The 18,212-nt window shown below is 42.3% G+C and overlaps 1 protein-coding gene across 1 annotated transcript in view; it reads left to right on the top strand.

Annotated features, from left to right (window-relative positions):
- Positions 1-18,212, top strand: part of LOC135522227 (tyrosine-protein phosphatase non-receptor type 23-like) — a 29,889-nt gene that overhangs the window by 1,730 nt on the left and 9,947 nt on the right. Inside the window, 2 exon segments of the mRNA XM_064948298.1 lie at positions 14,615-14,689; positions 14,809-14,936. Coding sequence (XP_064804370.1) covers positions 14,615-14,689; positions 14,809-14,936 — 203 coding nt within the window.

Here is an 18,212-nt window from a genome sequence, read left to right as displayed (position 1 = left end):
CCTCAATTCTTTTTGGGTATGACGCTACAAGCTTGGCACACCTGTATCTGGGACGTTTCTCCCATTCTTCTCTGCAGAGCCTCTCAAGATCTGTCAGGTTGGATGGGGAGCGTCGCTGCACAGTCATCTCCAGAGATGTTTGATCGGGTTGAAGTCCGGGTTCTGGCTGGGCCACTAAAGGACATTCAGAAACTTGTCTCAAAGCCACTCCTGCATTGTCTTGGCTGTGTGCTTAGGGTTGTTGTCCTGTTGGACGGTGAACCTTCACCCCAGCCGGAGGTCCTGAGCGCTCTGGAGCAGGTTTTCATCAAGAATCTCTCTGTACTTTGCTCAGTTCATCTTTCCCTCGGTCCTGACTAGTCTCCCAGTCCCTGCTGCTGAAAAACATCCCCACCATGCTAAACGGTAGGGTCGGTGCCAGGTTTCCTCCAGACGTGACGCTTGGCATTCGGGGCAAAAAGTTCAGTCTAGGTTTCATCAGACTAGATACTCTTGTTTGTCATGGTCTGAGAGTTCTTTAGGTGCTTTTTTGCAAACTCCAAGTGGCTTCCATCTGGCCACTCTACCATAAAGGCCAGATTGTTGGAGTGCTGCAGAGATGGTTGTCCTTCTTCTCCCATCTCCACAGAGGAACTCTGGAGCTGTGTCAGAGTGGCCATCGGGTTCTTGGTCAGCTCCCTGTCCAAGACCCTTCTCCCCTGTTTCTCAGTTTGGCCGGGCGGACAGCGTTAGGAAGAGTCTCGGTGGTTTCAAACTTCTTCCATTTAAGAATGATGGAAACAACTGTTCTTGGGGACCTTCAAGGCTGCAGAAAGGTTTTGGTACCCTTCCCCAGATCTGTGCTTTGACACAATCTTGCCTCAGCTCTCCTTACCATTCCTTCAACCTCATGGCTTGGTTTTTGCTCTAAAGTGCATTGTCAACTGTGGGACCTTATATAGACAGGTGTGTGCCTTTCCAAATCATGTCCAATCTCTTGAATTTACCACAGGTGGACTCCAATCAAGTTGTAGAAACATCTCAAGGATGATCAATGGAAACAGGATGCACCTGGGCTCAATTTTAAGTCTCATAGCAAAGGGTTTGAATACTTATGTAAATAAGGTATCTGTTTTTATTTTTATAAATTTGCAAAACATTCTAAAAACCTGTTTTTGCTTTGTCATTGTGGGGTATTGTGTGTAGATTGGTGAGGAAAGATTTCTCCAATCTCCAAAGACAAACATTGGCAATAGAATGGCTTTACTGAAGAGCTCAGTGACTTTAAACGTAGCACCGTCATAGGATGCCACCTTTTTCAAATTTCTCTCCTGCTTGAGCTGCCATGGTCAACTGTAATTGCTGTTATTGTGAAGAGAAAATGTCAAGGAGCAACAACGGCTCAGTCAACAGGTGGTAGGCCACACAAGCTCATAGAATGGGACCGCCGAGTGCTGAAGTGCGTAAAATCGCCTGTCCTCCGTTGCATCACTCACTACCGAGTTCCAAACTGCCTCTGGAAGCAAAGTCAGCACACAAATGCTCTTGTGGCTGAATGGAAGCAAGTCCCCGCAGCAATGTTCCAACATCTAGTGGAAAGCCTTCCCAGAAGAGTGGAGGCTGTTACAGCAGCAAAGGGGGGACCAACTCCATATTAATGCCCTTGATTTTGGAATGAGATGTATGACGAGCAGGTTTCCACATACATTTGGTCATGTAGCGTACATGAGTCAATACTATTCAAATTTTATCCACCACTAATCAGATTTGAATAAGTGTTTAATAATCCGCCTGAAAAAAATCTCTAAACTGATGACATCCTTCCAAAACTACACATCATTGATTATTAACATTTATCTACAGTACTGCTGTGTATGTATCATAACATTGGTCACCTTTGACTTCAATGGAAATAGAAACACAGTAGGGTAAATCCATTTAAATTCAATCACTTTTTGACAGCATTCCTTTTGGTTTAAACAAAACTTTCCATACGTTTGCCCATGGAAGAGGTTGTCAGAAAGTTTTTTTTTTTTTACCCGAATGCCAAAACATAAAAGATAAAGATAAAACTGTTCAAAGTACTCATGTTGCATACCCAACCATACCATGAGACAGCCATTGTCTTCATCACTGGAAAATATAAACTGTTGAGTTTGATATCATTTAAAAGCTTACAAACAGGGTTGTCAAATTATTTCATATTTTCGAGATATAAAGTAAAAACAGATTTGAACCTTTAACGTTAATTATCTAACTGCTTAAACTCAGGTATTTTTTTTCATATTCACATATGTTGTAATTTAGACCCTACTTTCCATTGTCTGTTTTGGTGTTGTGCCTGCCATCAGTTGACACAACATGCTCTTAAGTACAGGGTGAGTGACATTTGAATCATAGAAATACAATTCATAGAATGGACCTATCCCTTCAGACCACTGCAATTTATCTGGAACAGTGGGTACACCATTGAAATTGAATACAAATTTGAACTTCTAATTACTGCCACAAAGATGGCTGCCGGTCCACCCACCATTGAATCTCAACTTGGTCTCAAAATGGTCATGTTTATTCTATTATCTATAATTCCCTAAAACAGGAATCACCAGTGACTCGGGCAATAAGAAAGTGGTCAGATGAAGCAGATGCTAAGTTACAGGACTGTTTTGCTAGCACAGACTGGAATATTATCTGGGATTCTTCCAATGGCATTGAGGAGATCAAATCAAATTTTATTTGTCACATACACATGGTTAGCAGATGTTAATGCGAGTGTAGTGAAATGATTGTGCTTCTAGTTCCGACAATGCAGTAATAACCAACGAGTAATCTAACCTAACAATTCCACAACTACTACCTTATACACACAAGTTTGTACATAAAGATATATGAATGAGTGATGGTACAGAACGGCATAGGCCCAATTTGTCAGTTTTTGATTTGTTAAAAAAGTTTGAAATATCCAATAAATGCCGTTCCACTTCATGATTGTGTCCCACTTGTTGTTGATTCTTCACAAAAAAATACAGTTTTATATCTTTATGTTTGAAGCCTGAAATGTGGCAAAAGGTCGCAAAGTTCAAGGGGGCCGAATACTTTCGCAAGGCACTGTATTAAGTGGCATTGTTTAAAGTGGCTAGTGATACATTTTTTACATCAATTTACATTATTAAAGTGAGCTGGAGTTGAGTCAGTATGTTGGCAGCAGCCACTCATTTAACAGTCTGATGGCCTTGAGATAGAAGCTGTTTTTCAGTCTCTCAGTCCCTGCTTTGATGAACCTGTACTGACCTCACCTTCTGGATGATAGTGGGGTGAACAGGCAGTGGCTCAGGTGGTTGTTGTCCTTCATGATCTTTATGGCCTTCCTGTGACATCGGGTGGTGTAGGTGTCCTGGAGGGACATCCGGTGATGCGTTGTGCAGACCTCACTACCCTCTGGAGAAAAGTTTGTGAGTGCTTTTGGTGACAAGCCGAATTTCTTCAGCCTCCTGAGGTTGAAGAGGCGCTGCTGCGCCTTCTTCACAACGCTAGCTGTGTGGGTGGACCAATTCAGTTTGTCCGTGATGTGTACGCCGAGGAACTTAAAACTTACTACCCTCTCCACTACTGTCCCGTCGATGTGGATAGGGGGGTGCTCCCTCTGCTGTTTCCTGAAGTCCACAATCATCTCCTTTGTTTTGTTGACGTTGAGTGTGAGGTTATTTTCCTGACACCACACTCCTAGTACACCACATCAGTCACTGGCTTCATCAATAACTGCGTTGATGAGGTCGTCCCCACAGTGACCGCTCGCACATACCAGAAGCCATGGATTACAGGCAACATCCCTCATTGAGCTAAAGGGTTGAGCTGCCGCTTTCAAGGAGCGGGACACACCCGGAAGCTTATGAAATCCCGCTATGCCCTCCGACGAACTATCAAACAGGCAAAGAGTCAACACAGGACTAAGATTGAATCGTACTACACCGCCGGCTCCGACGCTTGTCGGATGTGGCAGGGCTTGCAAACTATTACAGACTACAAAGGGAAGCACAGCCGCGAGCTGCACAGTACACGAGCCTACCAGACAAGCTAAATTACTTCTATGCTCACTTCAAGGCAAGTAACACTGAAGCATGCATGAAAGCATCAGCTGTTCCGGACGACTGTGTGATCACGCGCTCAGCAGCCGATGTGAGTAAGACCTTTAAACAGGTCAACATTCACAAGGTCAAAGTGCCAGACGCATTATCAGGACGTGCACTCCGAGCATGTGCTGATCACTGACATTTTCAACCTCTCCCTGTCTAAGTCTGTAATACACAAGGCGCAGTGATGCCGAAACGTTGGTAAATTAAATTTCTGGGAGTTTATACATGGAGTGTGCGACTTTCTTTATTTTGATAGTCTGTAATACCAACATGTTTCAAGCAGATCACCATTGTCCCTGTGCCCAAGAACACTAAGGTAACCTGCCTAAATGACTGCCGACCCGTAGCACTCACTTCTGTAGCCATGAAGTGCTTTGAAAGGCTGGTCATGGCTCACATCAACACCATTCTCCCAGAAACCCTAGATCCTCTCCAATTTGCATACCGCCCCAAACGATCCACAGATGATGCCATCTCTATTGCACTCCACACTGCCCTGTCACACCTGGACAAAAGGAACACCTATGTGAGAATGCTATTAATTGACTACAGCTCAGCGTTCAACACCATAGTGCCCTCAAAGCTCATCACTAAGCTAAGGACCCTGGGACTAAACACCTCCCTCTGCAACTGGATCCTGGACTTCCTGATCGGCCGCCCCCAGGTGGTAAGGGTAGGTAACAACACATCCGCCACGCTGATCCTCAACACGGGGGCCCCTCTGGAGTGTGTGCTCAGTCCCCTGCTGTTCTCCCTGTTCACTCATGACTGCATGGCCAGGCACGACTCCAACACCATCATGAAGTTTGCCAATGACACAACAGTGGTAGGCCTGATCACCGACAACGATGAGACAGCTTATAGGGAGGAGGTCAGAGACCTGGCTGTGTGGTGCCAGGACAACAACCTCTTCCTCAATGTGATCAAGATAAAGGAGATGATTGAGGACTACAGGAAGAGGAGGACCGAGCACACCCCCATTCTCATCGACGGGACTCTAGTGGAGCAGGTTGAGAGCTTCGAGTTTCTTGGTGTCCACATCACCAACAAACTATCATGGTCCAAGCACACCAAGACAGTTGTGAAGAGGGCACGACAAGACATATTCCCCCTCAGGAGACTGAAAAGATTTGGCATGGGTCCTCAGATCCTCAAAGTACTACAGCTGCACCATTGAGAGCATCCTGACTGGTTCCATCACTGCCTGGTATGGCAACTGCTCTGCGCTCAATTACTCCACACATTGACTCTGTACCTGTACCCCCTGTATATAGCCTCACTATTGTTATTTTACTGCTGCTCTTTAATTATTTGTAACTTTTACTTCTTATTTATTGTATCTTTTCTTAACGGCATTGTTGGTTAAAACTTCTTATGGATTAGATCCCGCTAACGGGATCGATATGACAACAGCCAGTGAAAGTGCAGGGCGACAAATTCAAAACAACAGAAATCTCATAATCTCAAACTATTTTACACCATTTTAAAGATAAACTTGTTGTTAATCCCACCACAGTGTCTGATTTCAAAAAGGCTTTACGACGAAAGCACACCAAAGGATTATGTTAGGTCTGCACCGAGTAACAGAAAAACACAGCCATTTTTCCAGCCAAAGAGAGGAGTCACAAAAAGCAGAAATTGAGAGAAAAGGAATCACTAACCTTTGATAACCTTCATCAGATGACACTCATAGGACTTCATGTTACACAATACCTGTATGTTTTGTTTGATAAAGTTCATTTTTATATCCAAAAATCTCAGTTTACATTGGCGCATTACGTTCAGTAATGTTTTGCTTCCAAAACATCCGGTGATTTTACAGAATTACTCATCATAAATGTTGATGAAAATACAAGTGTTGTGCATGGAACTTTAGATAAAGTTCTCCTTAATGCAACCGCTGTGTCAGATTTCATAAAAGCTTTACCGAAAAAGCACACCATGCAATAATCTGAGTACAGCGCTCAGACAACAAAACAAGCCATACAGATATCCGCCATGTTGTGGAGTCAACAGAAGTCAGAAATAGCATTATAAATATTCACTTACCTTTGATGATCTTCATCAGAATGCACTCCCAGGAATCCCAGATCCACAATAAATGTTTGATTTGTTTGATAAAGTCCATAATTTATGTCCAAATACTCCCTTTTTGTTTGAGCGTTTAGTACACAATCCAAACTCACGAGGCGCGGGCAAGTCCAGGCGAAAGATCAGACGAAAAGTCATTTTCCAGTTCTGTAGAAACATGTCAAATTAAGTATAGAATCAATCTTTAGGATGTTTTTATCATAAATCTTCAATAATGTTTCAACCAGAGAATTCCTTTGTCTGTAGAAATGCAATCAAACGCAGCTAACTCTCACTTGAGCGCGTGATCAGCTCATGCCACTCTGCCAGACCCCTGACTCAATCAGCTCTCATTCCCCCATCCTTCACAGTAGAAGCCTCAAACAAGGTTCTAACGACTGTTGACATCTAGTGGAAGCTTTAGGACGTGCAATATGACCCCATAGATACTGTATATTTGATTGTCAATGACTTTAAAACCTACAAACCTCAGATTTCACACTTCCTGGTTGGATTTCTTCTCAGGTTTTGCCTGCCATATGAGTTCTGTTATACTCACAGACATCATTCAAACATTTTTAGAATCTTCAGAGTGTTTTCTATCCAAATCTACTAATAATATGCATACAGTGCCTTGCGAAAGTATATATATATACTTAGTATATAGATATAAAACTGTAATTTTTTGTGAAGAATCAACAAGTGGGACACAATCATGAAGTGGAACGAAATTTATTGGATATTTCAAACTTTTTTAACAAATCAAAAACTGAAAAATTGTGCGTGCAAAATTATTCAGGCCCTTTTACTTTCAGTGCAGCAAACTCTCTCCAGAAGTTCAATGAATTATCCAATGTTGACCTAAATGACTAATGATAATAAATACAATCCACCTGTGTGTAATCAAGTCTCCGTATAAATGCACCTGCACTGTGATAGTCTCAGAGGTCCGTTAAAAGCGCAGAGAGCATCATGAAGAACAAGGAACACACCAGGCAGGTCCGAGATACTGTTGTGAAGAAGTTTAAAGCCGGATTTGGATACAAAAATATTTCCCAAGCTTTAAACATCTCAAGGAGCACTGTGCAAGCGATAATATTGAAATGGATGGAGTATCAGACCACTGCAAATCTACCAAGACCTGGCTGTCCCTCTAAACTTTCAGCTGATACAAGGAGAAGACTGATCAGAGATGCAGCCAAGAGGCCCATGATCACTCTGGATGAACTGCAGAGATCTACAGCTGAGGTGGGAGACTCTGTCCATAGGACAACAATCAGTCGTATATTGCACAAATCTGGCCTTTTTGGAAGAGTGGCAAGAAGAAAGCCATTTCTTAAAGCTATCCATAAAAAGTGTTGTTTAAAGTTTGCCACAATCCACCTGGGAGACACACCAAACATGTGGAAGAAGGTGCTCTGGTCAGATGAAAACAAAATTGAACCTTTTGGCAACAATGCAAAACGTTATGTTTGGCGTAAAAGCAACACAGCTCATAACCCTGAGCCACCATTCGTGAATGTGTTGAGTAAATTCAATTGTGAAATTTGCGCACCAAAGGATAGAAAACGCCAGTAACACGCATTATAAGATTGTAAATTATACACTAAGCATGACTTTTCCATGTAATATGCTACAAATTGGTTTACGATATTTTAACATTATGATTAGCATATTATAGTTTATGGCTCTTTCATTATACTTGTGTCATGAAATTGATGATTATAGCTCACTCCCTGTAAAATACATAGGCGTACATGAATGGGTACTTTGGGTAAATGGAATCTGCAATTGACCATCTGATTTAGTTTCTATTCTAAGTAGAAAATTACAAACACTCCCCACACCATATTATTTTCATTTTTTTACACGTTTAATTAGCCTACAAGTTGCTAGCTCCTTATTTTCATGTAAAATACTGTACTTAAAATATAAGGGTTGGATTTGGAAAACAATTTCAGGTCAGAAGAATTGTTAAAAATCTGGCTCTGGTTAGCTTCATATACATTATCTACTGGTATCATTTTCAATTGGAGAGCTCACAACTGGACAAAAAGGTAACACAGACAAATTAGAGACAGATCCCGTTCACACCTTTTATTGCCGAATTGTGATCTGTGATGAATGAACATTGGCACTACTGTAGGTCATCTTGAATGATGTTTTTAAGTTAACAATTAAAACAAGTTTAAACACTTCACTTCAATGAATCAACATTGAATTAATCAAAATATAATTTCAAAAGTACAAATAATCTAACTTGTTTGTAAATGTTACACATCTTAGTAATTAGGCTATTATTACTAAAGCATCATTGCAGGTGTACAAAAAAGTCCATACCAGAGGTGGCCAACCTTGCTCCACTCTCTGATCTACTGGGTGAGCATGCTTCTATTCCAGCCCAGAAATAATACACATTATTATCAACTGATTAGGTTTGGTAAGTTAAATCAGGTGTGTTAGTACTGGGCTGAAACAGAAACCTGCACACCCAGTGTACCTCCAGGAGAAGGATTGGCCTACTACAGTTGTAATAAGTTTGTAGCCTTCATTGTGTGTAATTTTTAAATGTATTGTTGTATACAACATTTGCTAACATACCGTGCATTCGTTAAGTATTCAGACCCCTTGACTTTTTCCACTCTTTGTTACATTACCTTATTCTAAAATGGATTCAATTTTTTAAACATTCTCAATCTACACACAATAGCCCATAACGACAAAGCGAAAACAGGTTTTTTGACATTTTTGCAAAATACAGAAAATACCTTATTTACATAAGTATTCAGACCCTTTGCTATGAGACTTGAAATTGAGCTTAGGTGCATCCTGTTTCCATTGATCATCCTTGAGATGTTTCTACAACTTGATTGGAGTCCACCTGTAGTAAATTCAATTGATTGGACATGATTTGAAAAGGCACACACCTGTTTATATAAGGTCCCACAGTTGACAATGCATGTCAGAGCAAAAACCAAGCCATGAAGTCGAAGGAATTCTCTGTAGACCTCCGAGACAGGATTGTGTTGAGGCACAGATCTGGGAAAGGGTACCAAAACCTGTTTGCAGCATTGAAGGTCCCCAAGAACACAGTGGCCTCCGCCATTCTTAAATTGAAGAAGTTTGGAACCACCAAGACTCTTCCTAGAGCTGGCCAAACTGAGCAATCGGGGGAGAAAGGCCTTGGTCAGGGAGGTGACCAAGAACCCGACGGTCACTCTGACAGAGCCCCAGAGATCTTCTGTGGAGTTGGGAGAATCTTCCAGATGACAACCGTCTCTGCAGCACTCAACCAATCAGGCCTTTACGGAAGCCACTCCTCAGTAAAAACACATGACAGCCCACTTGGAGTTTGCAAAAAAAAGCACCTAAAGGACTCTGACAATGAGAAACAAGATTCTCTGGTCTGATGAAACCAAGATGGAACACTTTGGCCTGAATGCCAAGCGTCACATCTGGAGGAAACCTGTCACCATCCCTACGGTGAAACATGGTGGTGGCAGCATCATGCTGTGGGGATGTTTTTCAGTGGCAGGGACTGGGAGACTTGTCAGAATCAAGGGAAAGAGGAACGGAGCAAAGTACAGAGAAATCCTTGATGAAAACCTGCTCCAGAGCGCTCAGGACTTCAGGCTGGGGTGAAGGTTCACCTTCCAACAGGACAACAACCCTAAACATACAGCCAAGACAATGCAGGAGTGGTTTTGGGACAAGTTTCTGAATGTCTTTGAGTGGCCCAGCCAGAGCCTGGACTTGAACCCGATCGAACATCTCTGGAGAGACCTGAAGATAGCTGTGCAGTGACGCTCCCCATCCAACCTGACAGAGCTTGACAGGCTCTGCAGAGAAGAATGGGAGAAACTCCCCAAATACAGGTGTGCCAAGCTTGTAACGTCATACCCAAGAAGACTCGAGGCTGTAATCATTGCCAAAAGTGCTTCAACAAAGTACTGAGTAAAGGGTCTGAATACTTATGTAAACATGATATTTCAGATTTTGCTACAATTTCTAGAAATCCTTTTTTGCTTTGTCATAGTGCTGTGTTGTGTGTAGATAACTTTTTTTTGTTAATATTCCATTTTAGAACAAGGCTGTAATGTAACAAAACGTGGAAAAATGAAGGGGTCTGAATACTTTCCTAATGCACTGTATGTTTGGAAGACTTCAAATCATCAAAAGGGGTGCTGTCAAATAGTATTCAAATGGATTTAACCCTGTAGTCCTAGAAATGTTGCATTTTGATTCTCAATATCCAACTTTTAACTGAGTAAATGCTCCCAAGGAGTTTTATGTATTCCTAATGTCTGTAAAAATGTAATCAATAATGGACATGAGATAATCTCAGAATTCCCAGAGACTTCTATCGAGGACCAGCTGCTCGTTGGACCAGCTCCCTTTCTGCGCTTCTTTCACTTGCATGAGCTTACACACGTCTGACAGAACCCTAACAGTGTCAATGTAGCTCTGTGTCACCTCAAACATGTCTGTCTGCAGCACCAGCCGGGGGTTGACCACCATCTTGTAGGAGTTGGTGGCGTCCTCCTGAACAGGTTCTCTGTAGACGTAGTCGAGGAGATCCACCTCCAGCGCCCTCCTCCGTGTGGAATGGTCTGGAGTAATGGTACCGGCCGTGGCAGGGAAGTGATGCGTCTCCATCAAGAACACTGCTGCGTCTGGGTGCTGCCCCTGTAGGTCCTCCATGTGGGGTCGCAGAGCGATGTTTGAGGCCGGGACCAGGAGCTGGTCAAAGTCAGCCAGCAGCACGTACCGCGACCTGTACATATTCCTGTAGATACACTCTTTCTTGGTGGTCAGATGGCCGTTGAGGTGGATGTCCCCTTCCAGCTCCTGGGCCTCCTACCCAGTAGAGGGGTTGAGGAAGTGGTTGATGGGCCAGTCGATCACTTCCAGAGTGCCCTCTTCTGTGTAGTACTGGAGGACGGGGAAATCCTCCCATCTCTCCCTGTTCTGGATAGTCAGAAATGTCTGGTTGAGGGCCTCCTGGCTCTCTAGGTGTGTGGTGAGAGTGACGTGTGTGGCGTTGCATCCTGGTCCTTCAAGGCCGGGCATGTCTGCGGCCGCATACGGGTATCCATAGTGGACGCTGTGCATTACGACATCGGCTGGAGCGACCTGGGGGGCCTGTCCAGAGCAGCAAAACACACAGTACAGAGACGTGGTTCGGTCTTTGTTGACCATGGCAATGATGCGCATGGCTCCCCTTCCCCTGTGGTCCTTGTATGCAGACACCATTAGATGCGTTGAAACCTTGACTGGTGTTATAGTGTATTTGGCAGTGTGAACAGGGCAGCTAGAGTGGAAAGTGGGAGGAATGGAGCAAGCTTGAATAGAGTTGGTCCTGAAAGTCACAAATGGCCCTAGTGTGTCACACAGACACAGGATGATCAAACAGACTTTCCCTAACTGACTCCTTATTTGGTGCAGGTCAGCCACCGGATCTGTATGAGCATGTGTCCCAATCAACAATCATGACGATAACACAACATTGATAACAACAACCGTCATCATGATTGTTACAAAGACCCTCATCATCCCTGTCATAATCAAAACATTGACAGGAATTTTATCAGTGATGCAATGAACAATCAGACAGGGAAAATCAAGACATATGGGCTTTCAATCGTCTTAATCCATCTGGTCCACCGTCCCCAAACAACCATCTCCAGATTGGGAGATGGCAGATTAATTAGGGCCGATTTCAAGTTTTCATAACAATCGGAAATCGGTATTTTTTTAAACATATTTATTTAATCTTTATTTAACTAGGCATGTCAGTTAAGAAAACATTCTTATTTTCAATGACGGCCTAGGAATGGTGGGTTAACTGCCTCGTTCAGGGGCAGAACGACAGATTTTCACCTTGTCAGCTTGGGGGATCCAATCTTCCAACCTTACAGTTAACTTGTCCAACGCAATAACGACCTGCCTCTCGTTGCACTCCACAAGGAGACTGCCTATTACGCGAATGCAGTAAGCCAAGGTAAGTTGCTAGCTAGCATTAAACTTATCTTATAAAAAACAATCAATCATAATCACTAGTTAACTAGTGGTTGATGATATTACTAGATATTATCTAGCGTGTCCTGGTTGCATATAATCTGACTGAGCATACAAGTATCTAAGTATCCGACTGAGCGGTGGTAGGCAGAAGCAGGCACGTAAACATTCATTCAAACAGCACGTTCGTGCGTTTTGCCAGCAGCTCTTCGTTGTGCGTCAAGCATTGCGCTGTTTATGACTTCAAGCCTATCAACTCCCGAGATGAGGCTGGTGTAACCGAAGTGAAATGGCTAGCTAGTTAGCGCGCTCTGAGCCTTGCAGTGGTTGTTTCCCTTGCTCTGCATGGGTAACGCTGCTTCGAGGGTGGCTGTTGTCGTTGTGTTCCTGGTTCGAGCCCAGGGAGGAGCGAGGAGAGGGACGGAAGCTATACTGTTACACTGGCAATACTAAAGTGCCTATAAGAACATCCAATAGTCAAAGGTTAATGAAATACAAATGGTATAGAGGGAAATAGTCCTATAATTCCTATAATAACTACAACTTAAAACTTCTTACCTGGGAATATTAAAGACTCATGTTAAAAGGAACCACCAGCTTTCATATGATCTCATGTTCTGAGCAAGGAACTGAAACGTTAGCTTTCTTACAAAGCACATATTGCACTTTTACTTTCTTCTCCAACACTTTGTTTTTGCATTATTTAAACGAAATTGAACATGTTTCATTATTTACTTGAGGCTAAATTGATGTTATTGATGTATCATATTAAGTTAAAATAAGTGTTAATTCAGTATTGTTGTAATTGTCATTATTACAAATACATTTTTAAAATATCGTCTGATTAATCGGTATCGGCTTTTTTGGTCCTCCAATAATCGGTATTGGTATCGGCATTGAAAAATTATAATCGGTCGACCTCTACTCCAGATATCTCCATTATTACCTGTCGGCTGTGGGAACCTCCACATCCTGGTCAGTTTGTGGGGTCTCTCATCTCTCCGCTGTCAGAAGATTCAGGCTCGGATCCAGACGGCACTGCTGCTCTTCTTCTCAACATCTACAGGAGAATAAAGTGGGGTCTCTTGACGACCAAATTAAACAAGAGACGAGATTTAGGCCGGGATTCTATTCATAGAGCAGCGTGCTGGGAAGCTGACGCGGCTTTTATTGGCATTTTCCCACACATTCTCCATATATCATTCACATTAAAAGCTGTGCATGTGGCTCAATCGGGAATAACCTTTGTATGTCAACCGCGCTATAACCAGAGGAGGCTGGTGGGAGGAACTGTAGGAGGCCAGGCTCATTGTAATGGATTAAATGGAACGGTATCAAGCACATAAAATATATGGAAACCACATATTAGACTCCGTTCCACTATTCCATTTCAGCCATTACAATGAGCCCATCCTCCTATATCTCCTCCCACCAGCCTTTTGTGGCTATAACGTAGATTTAACATGGACCTAACGTGGATTGGAACAAATCCCAGCTTTCGGCTAACAAAGACCAATAAAATAAATAAAACACTGTCTGCGAGATTCAGATCAATTTCCTTTGTCCACACAATAGGTGCAGATCTAGTCGTTTTTTATTACATGGATTAATTGGATTGGATTATGGATTAATTATGAATGTCAGTGCTAAATTTGTGCTGGATCTTGCTGGAACAATGAGATGGTGGGGATGCAGGGCAGCATATTGAAGTTACTTAGGATGGCATATAGTTCCACAATGCTGTGGTAGCCATGCTGGTTAAGTGTGCCTTGAATTCTAAATAAATCACAGACCGTGTCACCAGCAAAGCAACATCACATCACCTTGTTCACGGTGGGATCCACAAAAGCTACTCTGCGTCTCACAAAGACACAGAGGTTGGAACCAAAAATCTCAAGTTTGGACTCATCAGACCAAAGTACAGATTTCCACCGGTCAAATAGGTCTATCTTCTGTAAACCACCCCTACCATGTCACAACAAAACTGATTGGCTCAAACGTATTTAAGAAGGACAGAAATTCCACAAATTAACTTTTAACAAGGCACACCTGTTAATTGAAATGCATTCCAGGTGACTACCTCATGAAGCTGGTTGAGAAAATTCCAAGAGTGTGCAAAGCTGTCATCAAGTCAAAGGGTGTCTATTTGAAGAATCTCAAATATAAAATATATTTTGATTTGTTTAACACTTTGTTTTGGTTACTACATGATTCCATATGTGTTATTTCATAGTGTTGATGTCTTCACTATTATTCTACAATGTAGAAAATAGTAATGATAAAGAAAAACCCAAACTTTTGACTGGTACTGTAAGTCTATTTCTGATTGAATGAATATACCTTATTGGTTAAGTAACGGTTATTTGCTGAGCTCCCAGTGGCCCCTCTTATCTGCTTTCCCTCTGTTCTTTTAGTTCATCCTGAAGAACTATGGGGAGAATCCAGACAGCTATAATGAACAACTGAAGAAGCTAGAGACACTGAGACAGGTATGAACTGGAACTGAGAGTGCTATGCAAATGTCATATGTTGTGATTTATTTGTTATGTCGGCCATATACTATACTGTACTGTCTTTCTATCCTATAATAAGTAAGTGTTTGTGGCAGGGTGCGGTGAATGTGACGCGGGACTTTGAGGGCTGCAGCATTTTGAGGAAGTACTTTGGGCAGCTGCACTACCTCCAGAGCCGTGTGCCTCTGGGGCCTGGGCAGGAAGCAGCAGTACCCATCTCATGGTATGAGGCAATGAAGTACACATAGGAGAGCCCTATATTTACACACTTACCCATGAGATCATTATCATACACACAGTTGCTTTCATACTCTTCCACAGACAGCTACGGAACGACCGGAAGAACACAAGCTAACACTTTATTTGGATAGTCTGTCGAGCATCTACAGATGGACTATCTACTAACCCTACCATTAACCCTCATCCTAACCCTAAACTTAACCCTAGCCCCAACCTTAACTCTACCCCAACCCTTATTCTAAACCCTCCCTAACAGGAACCTTAGCAAGCAGTTGCTTATCTGCAGATATCACTAGAGCATCCACAGAGCATCTACAGATGGACAATCTGAACTATCCAAATAAAGTGTGAGCAAACACACACACACACTTTCATAAGCTCTCCCTACCATACGTGTAGACACAGACCACACCCTCAGGTATGCAATACAGTGTGTCGCCAATTTCATTCTCTCTTACCAGGACAGAAATATTTTCTGGAGAAACAGTTACTGTGAAACAAAGATGAACGATAGTAAAAAGGTTTGGATCACCTTAAATACAGTTTTGTGCAAACTAAGTTCCATCAGTCATTGAATCAGATGGCTCATTCATCACAAAACCCACTGTTATTGCCAACTTCTTTAATAAATTTTTCATTGGCAAGATTAGCAAACTTTGACATGCCAACAACAAATTCTGAACCTCCACATCCATGCATAACTAACCAAATTATGAACGACAAGCATTGTAATTCTGTAAAGTGAGTGTGGCAGTGGTGAAACAAATATTGTTGTCTATCATCAATGACAAACCACCTGGTTCTGACAACTTGGATGGAAAATTACTGAGGGTGATAGTGGATGATATTGCCACTAATATTTGCCATCTTTTCAATCTAAGCCTACAGGAAAGTGTGTGTACTCAGACCTGGAGGGAAGCAAAAGTCATTCTGCTCCCCAAGAATAGCAAAGCAACCTGCTCAAACAGCCGACCAATCAGCCTGTTACCAACCCTTAGTAAACTTTTGGACAAAATAGTGTTTGACCAGATTTTCAAAACGCTTATAGGGATGGGCATTCAACATGTACGCCACTTACACAAATGACTGATGATTGGCTAACAAAATAATAATAATGAGTAAATAAAAGGATTGTGGGACCTGTTTTACATTTGGTCTTCAGTGCAACTTTTGACATTATCTATAGTAATCTGCTGCTGGAAAGGCATATGTGTAATGTAATGTTCCCTCAATTTTTTTCAGGCACTGAGCAAATTTCAGGTCTGCTTAACGTGACCTATGAACGTTGTGAAAATTCTGTGCAACTTCCAGCGTGCGTTTACTGTTAACCCGGAGTTTGTTAACCCGGAGTCAGTACCCACTTTACAGTTTTAGAGGTGGCCATGTAGGCTACTGTGGCTATTTGATCATAACGTAAGCCTACCAGAGTGGACTAACATCAAAACAATTGAGAAAATGCATCCCATAACATTTTAATGTGGAAACAGCTGTTCTATCATTCAGCCTAACGTAGCAACCAATGTGCGGTGTTTAATGTAGGCCTACATTCCATGAGACTTTTGAAAAAAACATGCAGGGCTTGACATTAACCTGTTTATCCACTTGTCCTTCAGACAAGGAGGTGACTGAAAATGTTGTTGGGTTGTATGATGCAAGAAACCACTTTACAAATGAAAATGCTTTATTATTCCCATACCATTATTACAGAGAATCAGCCAAATTATTCTACTCTTTACCTATTGGCTACTTAGCTTATTCAAGCCGGTCTCAAAATACAACACGGCCCCTTTAAGACATAAAAAAAACGCTCTTTGCCTGACTCACTTTTCAAAGACGTCTAGAGATGTATATGGTTTGTGCTCTTGTAGGAAGCAATCACTCCCCTATTGCTGACTATAACTGGGCTAATAACTCACTAAATAGCAAAGGACATGAACAAAATGTGCACAAAATGTGCACATGTGGCTACAGCAGCTCTTACTTTGACTTCAAATTAAGCGCATCTACTCACGACCGCTCATGCTGCAAACACAGTTCAGTTCAATGTAAATGGCAATGAGCTATTTGCATATAGGCCTACTGCAGCTCTGATTGTTTATACCGCACCAGGCTGAAGAATCCTACTCTGATCCTACTCTGATGCGTTCTGCCTACAACAAAATCTCTTGCATAGTTTGTTTTGTTTCAGTAAGGTTGATAGTGTTAACAGGGAAAACTCTAGAACACGGATCATCAACCTTGTCTGAGTCAAGATCACTGAGTCAAAATGCAAGCCGAGATCTACCGCTCAGATTTTTTTAACATGACTTTAAAAAACGTAAGCCTATGCAACAATCAATTAATAATAGTACTGTAGCAATGAGGTTTGTGCAGTAAGTCATAGGTCCAATACATTATCACTGCATATTGGCTTTGCTTTAATTGCCTTGCCAATGCATTGTTGTTTGGGCATTTCTTTTCAAATGACATTGTAACATTTGAGGTAGGCTATATGATCATGCCGGTAATAGATCCGTTGTTGTATTACTTGTGAAGCACAGCTGAATGACCATACATTTCAATAATTATGGGGGGGGGCAATGGTGCCTGCATCTGATGGTCAGTCTCAGTGGAGGGAGAGGGCAGCAGACTGAGGATCTGCCTCTCAACATCCCTCCGCTCTCCCTTTCCTCCACTAACACTGACCTAAAAGGGACACCATCTTCCAGCTGGCGAAACTCGACACGCACCGGATTATTTCTGCCTCATGCACAAAGTCATGTTGAACAGAAAAAGTGAAATATTCCTTGATATTAAAAAAGACCCAAGCCAGTAATAATAATAACAGTAACACAAGCCTACAGCTTTCCTACTTATTCATTACTGCTGCAGTGCTTGTTGTAGCGCTGAGTGGATATAGGAACAACGCGCATTTTATGCCTTATAAAAGTGTTGACAGTGCTGAGTAAGAACTTAAACATGAACTCAGTCATCAGCATCAGCATCTCTTTGCTGTATTTGTTGACAGTGTCTCTCTAGTCATGGTTTTGAACGTTTAGAAATCTCACAGTATCAACTTTCTGCAGCTTTCTTTTTTGCCACGCTACGTTACGGCAGACACAGTCATCTGAGCCATCTGATTGGCCAGGGGTAGGCCTATAGTGCACTTAATTTGCTCTTTGGGCCCGCAGGGAAGGCAGGGACTTACAATTGGCCCAGAACAGGGCAGCACGGCTGGCTCTTAAATGTACACGGAGACTTAACATTATGTCAGTCTCAC

Source organism: Oncorhynchus masou, chromosome 30 (assembly GCF_036934945.1).
Source record: "Oncorhynchus masou masou isolate Uvic2021 chromosome 30, UVic_Omas_1.1, whole genome shotgun sequence".
NCBI classification, from domain to species: domain Eukaryota; kingdom Metazoa; phylum Chordata; class Actinopteri; order Salmoniformes; family Salmonidae; genus Oncorhynchus; species Oncorhynchus masou.
This window is presented reverse-complemented; position numbering and strand designations above follow the sequence as displayed.